Raw genomic sequence first — 18198 nt, 5'->3', positions numbered from 1 at the left:
GGGGAGGGGCTGCCGGGCTGATCAGAGGCTGCCAGGCGGCACCGGGAACACGGAGACGCGGCTTTGAAGCCGCCCTGACGAGCTGTCTGGGTGTCGGAGCCGCGCCGACGACAGCGTCTCCCTTTGAGGAGCCGACGGGGGGAGCACAGCGCCCCCCCCCCCCGGCTCTGATCACCGTCTCACCCGCCGCTTCAAAGAGCCGACCGGCGCCCACGTCAGCATGCCAGGCTCGGGCGCTCCCGACCCAGCCCCGGCGTGGGGGGACCCCGGCTGCCGGGCTGGGGTGAGGTCGGGGACTGGGGTTGGGGGGCAGGAGCTGGCGGGGCAATGCCAGGCTGGTTCCCGCAACATTCAGAGCAATGGGTTGCTGCTGCCTGTGAACGGCTCAGTCTGGGGGGGGTAGCCTCCCCGAGCCTGGCAGCCCCTGCCCCAGCTCTGCCCCAATTTGTGTGGCCGTGCTGGGGACCCCCCGAGGGAGCCCCCTGACCGGAGGCAGGGCCCAGGCAGCAGGGCTCAGGCACTGTCTGAGGGGCACAGACACTCCGGGGCAGGACCCTGCGTCTAGGGAGTGGGGTGACGGGGCCGAGGACGGGCAGAAGTCGGGGTTCCCGGGACCCGGCTCCCAGTGGAAGTGACCACACAGCCCTGCCGGGACTTGGCACTGGAGCCACCAGCTGCCGCGGGCTTTGTTAGGGCTGGGACACGGACCCCCTGGGATCACTGCCCCCGCTGGGCACCTGGTCCTGCCAGGCCTCCCTCGCCCAGGTGCCAGGGCCAGCGCGATGCCACCTGCCCAGCCCGGTGCCGGGGGGCTCTAGGAATTTTCCGTTCCTGCCTGGAGCTTGGGGGGAGGGTGTCTGTCTGCACCAGCCCCCGCCCCTCGCCTCGCCCGTCACTGGAGCAGCTCAGGAGGTGCTTGCCAAGCTCGGCTCGCGCAGGGCGCTGGATACTGGGAGCTGCACGACAGGCTCCGGAGAGAGGAACCTCCCTGGAGGGAAACTAGGGCAGGCTGCGAGACCGGGCACCTCCGGGGCAGAACCAGGACAGATCCAGGGCAGGCTGCGAGACCGGGCGCCTCCGGGGCAGAGCCAGGGCAGATCCAGGGCAGGCCGTGGGGCCGGGCGCCTCCGGGGCAGAGCCAGGGCAGGCTGTGGGGCCGGGCGCCTCCCAGGGCAAACCAACCCCTGGCTGAAGCCTGAGGACACCAGGCCCAGCCGGTGGCGATGCCCCGGCCCCATTCCTGCTGCCCCAGGAGGGCGCCCCTGGCCCCAGCCCCGGGCGGTTCCTTCGCCCAGATCACCGCCCGGTTCCTGCGCGTCACCAAGATCCACGGCCTGCACCACATGGGCTCCCGCCGGCAGTCGCGCCCACGGTGCCTGCTCTGGGGCCTGGCCTTCCTGCTCTCGCTCGGCCTCCTGGGCACCTGGTCCAGCAACCGTGTGCGCTACCTGCTGTCCTGCCCCGTGCACAGCCGGGTGCTCATGGCGTGGGCGGCGCGGCTGCGCTTCCCGGCTGTCACCCTCTGCAACAACAACCCCGTGCGCTTCCTGCAGCTCACCAAGCCCGACCTGTACTCGGCCGGGCAGTGGCTGGGCCTGGCCGGGGAGAACCGCTCCCTGCTGCCCGGGCTGCTGGAGGGGCTGCCCGACGCCCAGCGCCACTGGCTCAGCCGCCTCGCCAACTACTCGCGCTTCCTCCCGCCGCGCCGCTCCGAGCGCACCATGCACAGCCTCTTCCACCGCCTGGGCCACCAGATCGAGGACATGCTGCTGGCCTGCCGCTTCCGGGGAGAGCCCTGCGGCCCCCAGCACTTCACGCCCGTGAGTCCCCCGCCGCGGGGCGGGCGCACGCGGTACCCGGGAGCTCTGGGGGGGCAGCTGGCCGGGGTCCGAGGCAGGTCGCTGGCTCTGCATGTGGGGACGCGGGGGAACGACGACTCTGCGGGCATTTGGGAGGCTCACACGTGGTGCTGATGGGGGCTGTAGAGAATGGGAGGGACAGGAGCCCCCTCCCAGATCCCTGCCCTGCTCTGCCCCACAGCCAGGTGGGATCTGTGGGACCTTGCTGTCTTGGGGTCTCTCGTCTCAGAGATGCGCGCCACATCCAAATGCCAGGGAGGGGCCGTGTGTTACTTTGCCGGGGTGTGTGTGTGAGGTGGGCCGGGGAGGGGCCATGTGGCTGGGGGGGGGGCGTGTGCTGAAGGCTGGGAGGTTAGGGAGGGGGGCTGGGGGGGCGTGTGCTGAAGGCTGGAGGGTTGGGGAGGGGGCTGTGTGGCTGGGGGGGGGCGTGTGCTGAAGGCTGGGGGGTTGGGGAGGGGGCCGTGTGGCTGGGGGGGGGGGGAGGGCGTGTGCTGAAGGCTGGAGGGTTAGGGAGGGGGCCGTGTGGCTGGGGGGCGGAGGGCGTGTGCTGAAGGCTGGAGGGTTGGGGAGGGGGCTGTGTGGCTGGGGGGGGAGGGCGTGTGCTGAAGGCTGGGGGGTTGGGGAGGGGGCCGTGAGGCTGGGGCGCAGGGTCACAGGTGGGGGGGGCTGTGTGATGCAGGGAGGTGGGCGGGTGGACCAGACCGTAACCTGCCTGGTGCAGGGCAGACAGAAGCGACAGCCTCAGGGCGGCGCCGCCCCACAGTGGGTCCTGGGGTGACCCCCCTGCACCCCGTAGTGGATCCAGCAGGTCCCTGGGGACATGGCCCAGCACGGCCCCCTGGTCCTGGGTGCGAGCCCCTGGCCAGCCGGCAGCAGGAGCAGCTGTGCTGCTGTGGGGCAGCAGGGGGCGCACTCCATGGGGGGCACCAGGCTAAGACCCCCCCAAGGCCCCCATGCTCCAGCCCGGGGGTCAGTGAGCTCCGGCTCCGCACTCGAGGTGCGAGGGGCTGACGAGCCGCTGCCTGGCCGGGCACCGAGTGCCGGACTCCCGGCTCCCAGCACGTTGGCATCAGCAGCTGGAGGCAGGATCCTGGCTGCAGCCCGGTGCCTTGGGGTGTATCCAGGTCAGGATCGAGGAGCACCGGCAGAGCTGGGGGTGGCGGGAGCCCAGGGGTGGGCTGGCAGGGGGCTGCAGGTCGGGACTGAGGGGCACTGGCAGAGCTGGGGGTGAGAGGAGCCGTGGGCTGGGCTAGCAGGGGGCTGCGGGTCGGGAGTGAGGGGCACCGGCAGAGCTGGGGGTGGCGGGAGCCCAGGGCTGGGCTGGCAGGGGGCTGCGGGTCGGGACTGAGGGGCACTGGCAGAGCTGTGTGTGAGAGGAGCCGTGGGCTGGGCTAGCAGGGGGCTGCGGGTCGGGAGTGAGGGGGCACCGGCAGAGCTGGGGGTGGCGGGAGCCCAGGGCTGGGCTGGCAGGGGGCTGCGGGTCGGGACTGAGGGGCACTGGCAGAGCTGTGTGTGAGAGGAGCCGTGGGCTGGGCTAGCAGGGGGCTGCGGGTCGGGAGTGAGGGGCACCGGCAGAGCTGGGGGTGGCGGGAGCCCAGGGCTGGGCTGGCAGGGGGCTGCGGGTCGGGACTGAGGGGCACTGGCAGAGCTGTGTGTGAGAGGAGCCGTGGGCTGGGCTGGCAGGGGGCTGCGGGTCGGGAGTGAGGGGCACCGGCAGAGCTGGGGGTGGCGGGAGCCCAGGGGTGGGCTGGCAGGGGGCTGCGGGTCGGGAGTGAGGGGCATCGGCAGAGCTGGGGGTGGCGGGAGCCCAGGGGTGGGCTGGCAGGGGGCTGCGGGTCGGGAGTGAGGGGCACCGGCAGAGCTGGGGGTGGCGGGAGCCCAGGGCTGGGCTGGCAGGGGCTGCGGGTCGTGAGTGAGGGGCACCGGCAGAGCTGGGGGTGGCAGGAGCCCAGGGCTGGGCTGGCAGGGGCTGCGGGTCGGGAGTGAGGGGTTCTGAAGTAGCTATTCTCTGCCCATGGGGGCGGTTCAGGGGCATGGCCGGGTGCTCTGTGCTGTGGCTATTCTCTGCCCCCCCAGGGCCCATGGGGCAGAGTGTAGGTCAGTGCAGTCCTGAGGCTGCTCTAGCAGACACAGGGTCGGGCAGGGCCGGGCACAGCCTCAGACAGGGGAGGGCAAAGTGGCTGCAAAGCCCCACGTCTCCCCGGTCCCGAGCGTGGGGCCGGGGTAACAGCCCAGCCCCAGGGCCGCTGGCTGAGCTCCCCCCGGCGGCACTAACCCCTCCCCCGTCTCCTGCCCAGGTCTACACCCGCTATGGCAAGTGCTACACCTTCAACGCCGACCGGAGGAGCCCGCGCGTCACCCGCCAGGGCGGGATGGGCAGCGGGCTGGAGCTGATGCTGGACATCCAGCAGGAGGAATATCTGCCCATCTGGAGAGAGACCAGTGAGCGCCGGGGGGGCGGGACTGCGGGGCCTGTCCCGGGCTTGGGGCCAGGAGCCGGGGGGGGGGGCCTGTCCCGGGCTGGGGGCCAGGAGCCGGGGGGGCCTGTCCCAGGCAGGGGATCAGGAGCCGGGGGGGTGGGCCTGTCCCGGGTTGGAGGCTGTCACGGAGTGTGGGGGGACACAAGGCCCTGCACCCCCGGAGTCCTGCGATTCACCATGACCCTCAGCCAGCCAGTAAAGCAGAAGGTTTATTTAGACGACGGGAATACAGTCCGAGACAGGTCTTGCAGGCGCAGACAACAGGACCCCCTCAGTTAGGTCCATCTTGGGGTCCCAGGGCGCCCCAGCCCCCTTGGGAGGTCAGAGCCCCGTCTGCCTCCCAGCCATATCACCAGCCAGCTCCTGAAACTCTGCCTTCAGCGACCCCTCCCACAGCCTTTGTTCAGTTTCCCGGGCAAAGGTGTCACCTCGCCCCAGCCCCCTCCTGGGTTCTCATGTTACATGCTCAGGTATTCTCGTGGGTCAGTCTCCCATCCCCCAATGCAGACTATCCCAGCCACACTCCCCTGTCAGCATTCACAGACCACATTAAGAACAGTCCCAGTTCGTCACAGAGGCCAGGAGCCGGGGGGGGGCCTGTCCCGGGCTGGGGGGCAGGAGCCGGGGGGGCCTGTCCCGGGCAGGGGGCCAGGAGCCGGGGGGGGCCTGTCCTGGGCTGGGGGCCAGGAGCCGGGGGGGCCTGTCCCGGGCAGGGGGCCAGGAGCCGGGGGGGCCTGTCCCAGGCTGGGGGCCAGGAGATGGGGGGTCCTGCTGCAGCGCTGACCCTCCGGCCTTTCCCTGCCTCCCGCAGATGAGACGTCGTTCGAGGCCGGGATCCGGGTGCAGATCCACAGCCAGGACGAGCCGCCCTACATCCACCAGCTCGGCTTCGGGGTCTCCCCCGGCTTCCAGACCTTCGTGTCCTGCCAGGAGCAGAGGGTGAGGCTGGGCCAGGGCGTCGGGGCGCTGGGGGGGTCAGAGCTGGGGGGGGGGTCAGAGGAGGGCAGAGCTACGTGAGGCTCTGGGGGGTGGAGCGGGCCAGGTGGGGCCGAGGGGGGACAGAGTTTGTCAGAGGGGCTGGTGGGGAGGCAGAGCTCGCCGGGGGGGGCTCTAGGGCAGGGAGCAGAGCTGGCTAGATGAGGCCGAGGGGGCAGAGCTGGCCAGGTGGGGCAGGTGAGGCGTAGTGGGGGCGGAGCAGGCTGAGGGGGGCGAGGTGGGGCCAGGGTAGCTCCGAGGCTGTGGGGGGGCCAAGCCGGCGGGCGGTTCCCCTCCCCGGGGTGGGGGGCGCTGTACCATCCCCCTGCGGCTCTGGTGCTCCTGGCACGGGCCCGGCTGTGTCGGGCGATGGGCCCCGGTCCCTCCAGCCTAGTGCCGCCCCGTCCCAGGGCGAAGGTGGCACCAGGAGCATCCCTGCGCCCGGCCCCGTGCGGGTGCTCTCCTGGGGGGGGGGGCTGCCTGCTTGCTGCCCCTGCCCTCACTGCCCCCTCCTGCCCGCAGCTCACCTACCTGCCCCAGCCCTGGGGGAACTGCCGGGCCAGCGTGCCCGGGGAGCAGATCCTGCCGGGGTACGAGGGCTACAGCATCGCCGCCTGCCGCCTGCAGTGCGAGAAGGAGGCTGTGGTGAGCAGCTGCCAGTGCCGCATGGTGCACATGCCAGGTGAGAACCCCCACCCCGCCCCCTGCCTCCGTCCTGTGCCAGGTGAGACCCCCCACCCCGCCCCCTGCCTCCGTCCTGTGCCAGGTGAGACCCCCCCACCCCGTCCCCTGCCTCCGTCATGTGCCAGGTGAGACCCCCCCACCCCGCACCACACGTCCTGTGCCAGGTGAGACCCCCCCACCCCGCCCCCTGCCTCCGTCGTGTGCCAGGTGAGACCCCCCACCCCGCACCCCACGTCCTGTGCCGGTGAGACCCCCCCACCCCGCCCCCAGCCTCTGTCCTGTGCCAGGTGAGACCCCCCACCCCGCACCCCACGTCCTGTGCTGGTGAGACCCCCCCACCCCGCCCCCTGCCTCCGTCCTGTGCCAGGTGAGACCCCCCACCCCGCACCCCACGTCCTATGCCGGTGAGACCCCCCCCACCCCGCACCCCGTCCTGTGCCAGGTGAGACCCCCCACCCCGCACCCCACGTCCTGTGCCGGTGAGACCCCCCCACCCCGCACCCCGTCCTGTGCCAGGTGAGACCCCCCACCCCGCTCCCCACGTCCTATGCCGGTGAGACCCCCCCACCCCGCACCCCGTCCTGTGCCAGGTGAGACCCCCCCACCCTGCCCCCCATCCTGTGCCAGGTGAAACCCCCCCAACCTGTCCCCCGTCCCTGTGCCAGGTGAGACCTCCCCACCCTGCCTCCCGTCCTGTGCCTGGTAAGTCTCTCTACCCCTGGACGTTTGCCTGTCGCACTCACCTCTGCTCTGTGCCCAGTGCCGTTTCCTGGCAGTCTGGTTGAGCCCGGTGTCACGGACCCCCAGGATTGGGACCACGGCCCCAGGGTGGGGACAGGCTCTGGGAGGCCCCGTCAGTGGGCCAGGCCCCCGAGGGGTCTCGCTCTCCCTCCAGGGGAAGCCACGTGGCTTCATTGCCTCCTGGGGCTGGACCTCTGGGCCGTCAGCCCCCCTGCTCCCCCACCCCATGAGCTCTGGGCAGCGAGTCCCCCTGAGACAGACCCCAACGGAGACTTGTACCGCTTGGGGGGCAGCGCCCCCTCCGCCAGTGTCTGCAGGGACATGCAGCCAGCGCGAGCTGACAGGCGGGTTATTAGTCACCTGGACCAGCCCAGGGAGCCCTTGGGGAGCCCAGAGAACAGAAAGTTACAGCCGAGACCATCCTGGTCAGCCCAGAGCCCCATCCCTCTGACCTCCCTTTGTCCCAAGGCAGGTGCACCCAGAGCCCTCGGCAGCCAGCACTTAACTTCCTCCCCCCCCACCACCCAGCCCTTTGTTCCCGAGCCGAGTGGGGGGATGCGGCTCAGCCCCCTGCCCAGTGGTGGGGGGTGCAGATCTCTCTGGGTCGCTGGTTGCTGGGGTCCGTGTCTGGGCAGTCGGATTTGCCATTGTCTTCTCAGAGCTCCACTGATATGGGACCTAAGGGCCCAGACAGCTGGGAGCCCGTCACACCTGTGTTAGCCGGCCCAGAGAGCGACAGGTCTTTCTATCCCCGAGGTCACTGCAGCACATAGGGGAAACTGAGGCACGCATAGGCTTCATGAAAATATTACAGCCAATTCCCGCTTCATTGCAGTGGCATTTCTGGTTAGGACATTGCAAGGCAGAAGGGTGGGCTTGGGGACGCAGAAGGCTGTTCGATGGGTTGCGGGAGGTCTCCGGTTCCAGCGTCAAAGGGCACGGGAAGGGGAGGCTCTCGCACCAGTCACCAGCCCTAGGACATAGGCGGGGATGCCACGATGACCTAGGACTGCTCTGGCCAGCCAGGATCAGGGCCTGTCTCTCTGGCTGTCCTGCCTTCACCCCGGCTTGGTGCTGCTGCTGTCTGGGCTCGGAGGCTCAAGCGAGAAGAGCGACAGGGGAGCAGGACAGAAGGGTCCTGGTGTCACGGACTCACAGGACTCGTGCTCTCTCTTGGCTCCATACGGTCCGGAGTGACTCTCAGCCGGCATAAAACAGGAGGTTTATTGAGCGTCTGAACCCAGCACAGGAAACTCTCCAGGCCCTTGGGCCTAGCAACCCTCAGCCCAGTACATCTAGGTCTCTCCAGCCTCGGAGGGGGGGGGGCCCTCCGGCTCCTCTCTCCCCAGTCCAGCCGCCCCCTCCTTCCAGCCGATCATCCGAAATCATCTCCCCCTACGGCTCCTCCCCTGTCCATTGTCTGCAGTCCCAGGTAAATAGGTCACCTGGGCCTCCTCTCTTCCCTCCTTTGTTCCCACCCCTGGCTGGAACCGGCTGGTCAGGTCACCGGGATCCTCTCTCCCCAGCCCATTGTCCTCCCACTGGCCAGAACCGGCTGGCTGCCAAGTTGGGCTGGGCCACCCGGTCACCAGTCGTTAGGTCCCCCATCTCCAGACCGTTGTCTGGGGTCCCAGCTGCTAGGCGAGGTCACACCTGATCCTCCCACCCCTCGTTACACACGCAGCACACAGGGAAACTGAGGCACACACACTGTTCATGGAAAACACTAAGAACATCCCCCCCCCGTCGTCACAATGAGCTGTGCCTTGTTGAGCTTCCACACGCGTAACCCCCGCTCCAGGCCCAGGGCTGCGAGTGCTGCTCCGGGCGGTGGCTTCGCACCATTTTCTTGCTGTGACTTTCACTCCCCTCGTCCTGCTGCTGTGCGTCATTTACTGCGAAATGCGGCTGGTGGGTTCAGCATCCCGCTGCTGCCTGTCGGCCCAAGCTGGCTGCATGTCCCTGCAGACGCTGCCCCCAAGTGTTACAAGTCTCCGTCGGGGTCTGTCTCAGGGGGACTCGCTGCCTGGAGCTCACGGAGGGAGCAGGGGGGCTGCAGGCCCAGGGGTCCAGCCCCAGGAGGCGGTGAAGCTGTGTGGCTTCCCCTGGAGGGAGAGCGAGACCCCTCGGGGGCCTGGCCCCTGACGGGGCCTCCTAGAGCCTGTCCCCACGCTGGGGCCGTGGCCCCGATCCTGGGGGTCTGTGACAGCCACGTCCCACGTAAGGGAGACGGTGGCGGGTGCTGGGGGGAAGAGGGGTTTTTACCCTGGCAGGAGGAAGAGCTGCGGGACTGGGGGGGACCCCAAGCACCCCAGGGGGAGGGGGCACCTGGGTCCAAGGGAGGCACCCTGGGAGGAGGGGATGCTGTGGAGCCAACAGGTGCCCTGGGGGGCCGAGGCGGGTGCCCTGTAGTGGGGGCAGCCAGGCACCCGAGGTTGGCAGCGGCTCTGGGGCAGGCCGGGGCTGGCAGGGATCCGCGGGCATCTCTAACCTGGTTCCTTCTCCCAGGGAACGAGTCCATCTGCTCGCCCAACGTCTACATCGAATGTGCCGACCGGACGCTCGGTAGGTGCCGCCCGGCATCGCGCCTCCCCCGGGACCACCAGGGTCAGCAGGGAACGGCCACGCCGCGGGGAGGGGGAGGGGCAGCTGGCACCACGGGGAGGGGGAGGGGTAGCTGGCACCCAGGGCTCCGGGGGGGGGGGGGGGCTGGTGGGGAGAACACCCCCCGTGCGGGGCCGTGGGGCCCGCCCTGCCCGGTGTGCTGGGGGCTTTGGGGCTGCGGGAGGGGGCGGCTGGGAGCCGGGGGGGAGTGGGGCCCGAGGCCCATGCACTGCCGTGTGCCGGGCAGACGCGGCGGTGGAGGACTCCCAGGAGCGCTGCAGCTGCCCCACGCCCTGCAACCTGACGCGCTACGGCAAGGAGATCTCCATGGTGCGCATCCCCAACAAGGGCTCGGCCCGCTACCTCGCCCGCAAGTACCACCGCAACGAGACCTACATCCGGTGAGCGACCCCCGGTGCCCCCCTGCCCCATAGCGCCCCCCTGCCCCATAGCGCCCCCCTGCCCCAGCCCCACAGCGCCCCCCTGTCCCAGCCCTCCGCTACCTCGCCCGCAAGTACCACCGCAATGAAACCTACATCCGGTGAGCGCCCCCCGGCGCCCCCCTACCCCACAGCGCCCCCCTGCCCCAGCCCCACAGCGCCCCCCCTGCCCCAGCCCTCCACTACCTCGCCCGCAAGTACCACCGCAACGAGACCTACATCCGGTGAGCGCCCCCCGGTGCCCCCCTGCCCCATAGCGCCCCCCTGCCCCAGCCCCACAGCACCCCCCTGCCCCAGCCCCCCGCTACCTCGCCCGCAAGTACCACCGCAATGAGACCTACATCCGGTGAGCGCCCGCTGCCCACCAGTCTCCCCCAGCGCCCCCTTTCCCCTGCTCCAGCCCCCCGCTACCTCTGCCCGCAACAGCTGCTACCCCATAGTTCTCCTCTGCCCCTACCCCTCAGCACCTACTGCCCCCAGCGCCCACCTGCCCCTGCCCCTTGTTACCCCTGCCCCATAGCACCTCCCTGCCCCCCGGTTCCCGCTGCCCCCAGCGCCCCTCCTTGCCCCCAGCACCTGCTACCCCACAGTGCCCCCTTCACCCTGCCCCCAGCGCCCCTCCTGCCCCCCAGCACCCGCTGCCCCCAGCATCCCCCTGCCTCAGTCCCCTAGTGCCCCCTGCCCCAGCCAGCGTCACCCCCAGCCCTACAGCACCCAGCCCCATAGTGCCCAGTGCTCCTGGGCCCACACCCACCCCACGGCCCGGCAACTTCCCACAGTGTCCAAGCTGAGCCCCCCCTGCTGTCCCCGACGCTGTGCCCGCACCGACCCCCGACGTTGTGCCCGCGCTGACCCCCCCTTGCTGTGCCCGTGCCGAGCCCCTGCTCCCATTTGTCCCGCCCACAGAGAGAACTTCCTGGTGCTGGACATTTTCTTCGAGGCGCTGAACTACGAGGCTATCGAGCAGAAGAAGGCCTACGAGCTGGCGGGGCTGCTGGGTGAGTGGCTGGGGCCCTCGCGCCCCCTGGGCACCCCCCGCGCCACCCCACCCATCTGGGGGTGCCCCCACCCCATCCCCCCGTCCCTTGTACCCCCTGTCCCTGGGCACCCCCTGCGCCACCCCGCCCATCCGGGGGTGCCCCCACCACATCCCCCCACCCCTGGGCACCCCCCCACCCCCCCGCCCATCTGGGGGTGCCCCCACCACATCCCCCCACCCCTGGGCACCCCCCCACCCCCCCGCCCATCCGGGGGTGCCCCCGCCCCATCCCCCCGTCCCTCACCCCCGTCCCCGTGTCCCTGGGCACCCCCTGCGCCACCCCGCCCATACAGGGGTGCCCCCGCCCCATCTCCCCACCCCTGAATGCCCATGAGCTGCTCCACCCCCAGTGCCGTCCTGCCCAGTCTGTGGTGCCCATGGGCCATCCCCCGCCCCTACCCCCGGTCGCCCCAGGACACAGCCTGAGGGAACCTCTCACCTCCCCCCGGGCGGGCGCTGACGGGTCCCGTTCCCCGCACACGCCCTGGCCTTGGGCAGAGCAGCCGCCCAGCACAGCGGGTACCCGAGGGACGGGGGCGCTCGGCCCTGGGGTGCCCTGGGCAGGGCAGACGCCAGGCAGGGACATGGGGCAGCATTCGACTGGCTGTAATAACCCCTCACCCCACTCCTCTCCCACGCCCCCCACTGTCTCCTCCTACCCCCCCCCCACGGCTCCCCCTTCCCCCCATACTGCTCGCCAACACCCTGCCACTGCCCCCTGCTCCTGCCCCCTCCCCCACTCTCACAACCCCCCATGACTCCCCCTCCCCCCACTGCTCCCCAACACCCTCCCACTGCCCTCTCCCCCACTCTCACTAACCCCCATGACTCCCTCTCCCGCACACTTCTCCCTCCTGCCCCCCCATGGCTCTCCCCTCCTCCCCCCACCTGCCCCTGGCACCAGTGGCTCTGGGGAGTCAGTCAGGTGCCCCCCCAGCAGTGCCCTGCCCCCAGGTCCTGTCCCGGCCGATGGGCGCAGAGGGCTGAGCCAGGCTGGCTCCGGCATCCTCTTCCCCCCGTACCCCCCAATCCCCCGTGACCAGCTCCCTCTCTGCTGCCAGGGGACATCGGGGGGCAGATGGGGCTGTTCATCGGCGCCAGTATCCTGACCATCCTGGAGATCCTGGACTACATCTATGAGGTGAGCGGCAGTGCGGGCAGCTCCCAGGCCTGTGTGGGGCGGGGGCGGGGGGGGGGGGTCACACAGACCCTGGGCACCTGTCTCTCGCCCCCCATTGCCGGACGGCTTGGCCCGGCGTGTGGGCTCCACACCGCCCCCTGCAGGCCCCTGGTGTTCTCCCAGCCGGGGTGGGGGTGCACTGCTCTCCCCATGGCTCACCTCCCCTCTGCCCCGTCACGCCCTGCGAAGGAGCAGGCGGCCGGGGGGGTGGGGGGGGGGGGGGGAAGAAAGAGTTGGGTGCGGGGGAGCTCCGATCTGGGCAGAGGAGGGGCCAACCCGCCATCCTGAGTGAGTATGTGTGAGTGTGTGTCTGGGCGTGTGTGTGTACACGTGTGTCTGGGCATGTGTACACGTGTCTGGGGTGTCTATACACATGTGTCTGGGCGTGTCTGTACACGTGTGTCTGGGCGTGTCTGTACACGTGTGCGCTGAGCAGCCCCCCCCACGCTCTCGCCTGCCCAGGTGATCCGGGACAAGGCGAGCCGGGCTCTGGGCCGCTCCAAGCCGCCCCTGAGGAAGCAGTCGGGCAGCATCGCCACGCTGGGGCTGGAGGAGCTCAAGGATCAGGTACTCGGCCCCGGCCCCGCCGGCAGCCCCCGGGCGTAGTGAACGGGGCCTGGCCGGCGACGCCTGGGGTGTGTGTGGGGGGGGAGAAGGGGGCGGGCCAGTGAGACGCCCGGGGCGGGGTTGGGGAGGAGTCTAAGTACAAGGGAGGGGGGGTTGTAAGTGCGGCGCTGACGGTTCTCACCCCTTGTCCCTGCGGCGCGGGGCTGAGATCAACGCTGCTGGGTCCCTGCCCAGAGGAGGCTCCCTGCCAGGCTGGGCACGGCCCCTGGCCCCTCTGTCAGGCTGGGTGCACCCCCCAGGGCCCCGTCGGGCTGGGCACGGCCCCTGGCCCCCTACCAGGCTGGGTGCACCCCCCGGGGCCCCATCGGGCTGGGCACGGCCCCTGGCCCCCCCGTCGGGCTGGGCCTGGCAGGTCGTTCAGCGGGTCCCGCTCCCCAGACACGCTGGGTTTTACCCTGTCTCAGACCATAGAGGTTTCGGGCTGGAAAGGCCCAGCTAGTCCTGCCCCTGTGCTGGGCTAGGACCAAGTAACCTCAGCCTGTCCCCGACAGGGGCTTGGCCCACCCGTTCCTAAGAACCTCCCGGGTCGGGGGCTGCACCGGCTGCACTCTGCCGCTGCCCGCCGCCCCGGCTGTCTGGGCAGGTGCCCGCTAGTGCTGGCCGAGGTGTCTGCTCGTTACAAGGGGGCCCTGCGGCCCCGAGACTGGCCCATGGCGTCGGCCCCCGCAGCTGCGTTTGGGGCGCGTTAGCAGCGCTAGGCCGGAGCCCAGGCCCCGGGGCCGTGCCGTGAGCGCAGTGAACCCCTGTGACATGACGCTGGGAAACGCTGCTCTGAGGCGCCGGCGCTCGCCCAGGTCGTGAACTTGCCCGCTGTGGCCGTCAGAGCGGCGCTGGCTCAGCACCCGCTGGATTTACTTTAATTTCCTCCTAGTGCAAAAATCGAAGTGATTAAACCTCCTTGGAAATGCTCATCGCTAGCGTCTGTGCGACCAGCAGCACGGCCCGGGGACCCCTCCTGGGCCCCAGGGAACCAGCCCGGGGCCGGCTGCCTGCCCGGGGGCCTGGTGCTGTCCTGGCCGCAGGGGCTGGAGTCTGTGGGCAGCAGCAGACTCGTCCGGCGCCCCCCAGCCTGAGCTACCGGACGGGAGGCTCTGGGGCCGGCTGCGCTGTTGCTCTGGGGTCGGTCGGGGGAGCTCTGTGCGCGGCAGCGGAGTCACGCCAGGGTCCCACGGTGTGGGGCAGACCTGAACCCGGCCCTAGTGAGCGGCATGTGTGGGGCCTGGTGCTGACTATCCCGGGGGGATGCCCGTGGCCGCCCCGTCACAGCAGGAGCACGGTGACCAGGCTGCGCTGCCCCCTGCTGGGCAGGTAGGGCTGGTGTCTGGCAGGTCCCTTGTCATGCCCCGATTGTGATCCTGCTGCGATTGCTCAGGGACAGGAGTTACAGCGTCACTGGTTCCCCCGCGCGAGGGGAGATGGACGGGGCTGGTGCCGGGGCGAGGGCTCCTGGCCCTGGGGGCTGGTGCCGGGGCGAGGGGTCCCAGCCCTGGGGGCTACTGGCCGATACAAACACCTCTGGCTGAGTCGCTCCGTACGGGCTGGTGTTTCTAGTGCCTGGCTGCAGCCAGGGACCCTGGGGGGTCATTTAATCTCCAGCCGGTGGAGCGAGGGGGAGCCAGGCCCAGGCTAACGGCGAGGGGTGTTTGGCCCCTGCAGGCGATGGGGCCTGGCCAGACCCTGCCCTGGGCTATAACCATGTCCCCACACACACGTGGCAAAGCCAGGGCCTGACACAGCCACCTGGGGCCTGGACTGCGGCTGGATGGCACCGGGCTCCTCGCCCCAGCCTGGGCTCTCGGGATGGGCAGGGCCTTGCCAGCAGGAGGCGCAGAAACGCCTGGGGGGGGGGGGTGTCGGCTGGGGGAGGGGAAACGTATGGCCCAGCAGAACCAGCCCACGGGCCTCGTGGGCGGGGAGGGGTCTCGAGGGGGGGACACCAGGCCTGGCTCCCTGGGGGGCGGGGGGGGGCCCTGGCTGCGGCGCTGACTTTGCCTTCCCCTGCAGAGCCCCTGCGGGACGCTGGGCCGACACGCTGAGGGCGCCTACAGCACCAGCATCCTTCCCAACCACCGCCACCGCTACGCCCACCAGGGCGTCTTCGAGGACTTCGCCTGCTAGGCCGGGCTCAGCACTGCGGGCGCGACGGGCCCCACAACCCCACAGTCTGCACGGAGAGCGGGGCCAGCGCCTGGCACGACGGGCACCGGGCCCCTCCCCTCCCCAGCCGCCCCCCCCAGCCCGTCAGCCATGCCTGGCGCCTCCCGGAGAGGCAGTAGATGCTTTGGACCCCACACCCCTGCCCGCTCGCCTCCCCCCCGGCCCCAGGACCGGCCCAGCACGGCAGCCTAACCGGGTCAGCACGTCTAACCGCCAGGGTCGGCCCAGCACGAAGCACATGGCGCAGAGCCGAGCCGCGCGGCCCTGCCCCGGGGAGCAGCCAGCCTGGACAGACGTGGCACCGGCCGGAAAACAGCCCGGCCCGAGATCGGGCCCAGCGCGGGGACTGGGGGACGTGGCGGGGGGGGGGAGGCAGGGACCACGTGTAAATGCTGCATTTGGCTGTGGAGGTGAACCCTCCCCCCAGTGTGGGTGAACACCCCCCCCGCACACACCCCCAGGGGGGGCTGCAGCCCAGTCGCTCCCACCCTGCGAGGAAGGGGCCTCGCCCAGAACAGCCTCGGGCCGCCCTAGAGCCTCCCCCCAGCAAGCGCCCCCCTGACCCGGCTGCACCAGCCGGCTGCATAACTCCCCCTGCGACCCCTGCCCCCAAACTACCCCCACGCATGCCCCGTCCTGCACCCCACCCCGGTGCAGCCCCACCCCAGAGCTCCCCACACCTCCACTCCGGTGCAGCCCCACCCACGCACAGACCCCACTTCTGCCCCCTCCGGTGCATCCCGCCCCCCCCCCATCTCCATTCCTTGTAGCCCCCCAGGGATCGGTGTGTCCCGCCCAGCCCCTCTGCACCCACCCCCACCACTGCTTCCATGTAACACTCGTCTCCTGGGCCTGTGGCCACCCCGGGCCGCCTGGCTTCTGCAGGGCACACCGGGGTGTGGGGGGGAGTCAGGGGCCGGTTCCGTCAGAGGCTCTGACGCTGTCTGGGAACAGGGCCCAAAACACCTTGAGCCCGGGGGGGGGGGGGGGGGGGAGAAGGGGGACAGCTGGGTCTCAGGCCCTGCTCCGGTACCCGTAGTGGGCGGGGGGGGGGGGGAGGGCCCAGCCTGACCTACTTCCCCTTTGCACTTCGCTGGGCACTGCCACCGCCTGTGAGAATGGCCCCCCCGAGCTCGCCACAGCCCCTCCTAGCCCCTGCCCCACAGCCCCATCCCTGGGTGCTGAGCACTGCTGCCCCCACCCCACACTGTGTGTTTGTGCCCCAAGCCCAGCGCCCCCCCCCCCCCTCGCAGCAACCAGCAGAGCCCAGGCTGACGGGCCTGAGCTCAGATCTCCGCACTGCCAGCTGCTGCCTGTGTCACCCGACAAACCCCCACCCCGGGGCGCTCCCACTGACTGCACCAGCCGGGCCCTGGGGTGCTGCTGGGTGGGTGGGGTGGGCAGTGCACAGCCCCTCGGGGGCACCAGGTGTGAGGGGGCAGCACCCAGCCCCGAGGGGTCACCGCGGCAGCAGGGTCCTGGCCGGGGGGAGAGGGGGCCCGCGCCTTGCGCTGTAGTTACAGTTTCTGCTCCCGGGGTAACGGGCCGGCAGCAGGACGTGGCTGGGGGCTGAGGGGGGTGTCGCCGTGTGAGCATTGGGCAAGGGAGGGACGCCCCCTTCCTACGCCTGCAGGGGCTCTTAGCTCTCCGGCCCCTTCACATTCAGCCCCGGGCCCAGCCTGTGTTCCCTTCCCCACCCCCAGCTGCAGGGAGTGGGGAGGGGAGGGGCGGTGATGGGGGAAGGGCCCCCCCCTTGAGCAGACTCCTGACCCCCTCCCCGTGAGCCCAGGGCTCAGAGCAGGCCACAGGCTGGGCACAGACTGAGCTCCTGGGAGCGTCCGGACCCCCTCAGGCCGCGTCCCGGCGTCTGCACGGACACATGCTCCCTGCGGGGCTGGACAGACAGACACACACAGCCATGGGCTCCCTGGGGGGCTGGACAGACACACACAGCCATGGGCTCCCTGGGGGGCTGGACAGACAGACGCGCACGGCCATGGGCTCCCTGGGAGGCTGGACAGACAGCCACACACGGCCATGGGCTCCCTGGGGGGCTGGACAGACAGACACACACAGCCATGGGCTCCCTGGGGGGCTGGACAGACAGACGCGCACGGCCATGGGCTCCCTGGGAGGCTGGACAGACAGACACACACGGCCATGGGCTCCCTGGGGGGCTGGACAGACAGACACACACAGCCATGGGCTCCCTGGGGGCCTGGACAGACAGACGCGCACGGCCATGGGCTCCCTGGGGGGCTGGACAGACAGACGCGCACGGCCATGGGCTCCCTGGGGGGCTGGACAGAGAGACGCGCACGGCCATGGGCTCCCTGGGGGGGCTGGACAGACAGACGCGCACGGCCATGGGCTCCCTGGGGGGGGCTGGACAGACAGACGTGCACGGCCATGGGCTCCCCAGGGGCCTGGACAGACAGACACACACAGCCATGGGCTCCCTGGGGGGCTGGACAGACAGACGCGCACGGCCATGGGCTCCCTGGGGGGCTGGACAGACAGACACACACGGCCATGGGCTCCCTGGGGGGCTGGACAGACAGACGCGGGGCGATGGGCGCCCCGGGACGCACACACACAGCGCTGTGCACCCAGCTGTGCGAGGGCCGCACTGACAGACCTGCACGAGGCCTGGATTCGTGGGCCCACAGTGCCATGAACCCGCACACGGCACAGTCCTGGGGCTCAGGGAATGTGCCCCGGGGTGCCCAGGGAATGTGCCCCGGGGTGCCCTGGGAATGGCCTCACAGGAGTGCCCCCAAGGGGGTTCGCACTCAGACACAGCCACGCGCCCATGTGGGCACCCGGCCGGCCCACGCCCCAGGGCCCTGCACCCACAGGCTGCCTGTGTTGTGCTCCTGGCTGCACCCAGCGCTCGCACGATTGGCTGTGTCAGAGCTGAGCTGGGCACAGGCCTGGCAAGGGGGTGTCTGGGTGCAGGGGGACAGACCCCCCCCCCATGGGCACAACAAGCCGGCAAGCAGGGCAGGAGGCTGAGCTCCCCCATGCTACAGCCCCGGTGTGCGCACGGCCACATGTCCTCCGCCACACACGGCCACACAGTCCTTGGGGATGGACAGACAGACGCCAACAGGCATGCAGCCCCTGGAGGACAGACAGACAGAAAGACGCATGCTGTCACTGGGGCGGATGGACAGACAGACTCACACACCCTGGAGCCCGTGAGGGGCGAGGTCCCGGGGGAGGGGCGCAGTCACCCCACTGTTCTGCTGAATGTCAGAGACGCGAGTCCCCGTTTTATAAATGTACAAACTGTTCCGTAATAAAGAGGCACAAGTAGACCCCGAGCCGGGCGCGCCGCGTGGTGTCCTGCCGCGGAGCTGGGCCGGCCGCGAGGGCAGTGCCCCGATGGCACCGGGGGGTGATCCAGGCG

At 70.6% G+C, this 18198-nt stretch overlaps 1 protein-coding gene across 1 annotated transcript; it reads left to right on the top strand.

Annotated features, from left to right (window-relative positions):
* Positions 1-1223: 1223 nt before the first annotated feature.
* On the top strand, positions 1224-14747 carry ASIC4 (acid sensing ion channel subunit family member 4). The gene is made up of 10 exons (XM_065413223.1): positions 1224-1820; positions 4157-4301; positions 5151-5278; positions 5837-5996; positions 9248-9304; positions 9591-9744; positions 10690-10781; positions 11884-11963; positions 12465-12569; positions 14634-14747. The coding sequence occupies exons 1-10, from the start codon at positions 1224-1226 to the stop codon at positions 14745-14747; spliced, it is 1632 nt and encodes a 543-aa protein (XP_065269295.1).
* Positions 14748-18198: the final 3451 nt, after the last annotated feature.

Source organism: Emys orbicularis, chromosome 11 (genome assembly GCF_028017835.1).
Source record: "Emys orbicularis isolate rEmyOrb1 chromosome 11, rEmyOrb1.hap1, whole genome shotgun sequence".
NCBI classification, from domain to species: Eukaryota; Metazoa; Chordata; order Testudines; family Emydidae; genus Emys; species Emys orbicularis.
Note: the sequence above shows the minus strand (reverse complement) of the source record. Positions and strands in the feature narration are given on the sequence as shown.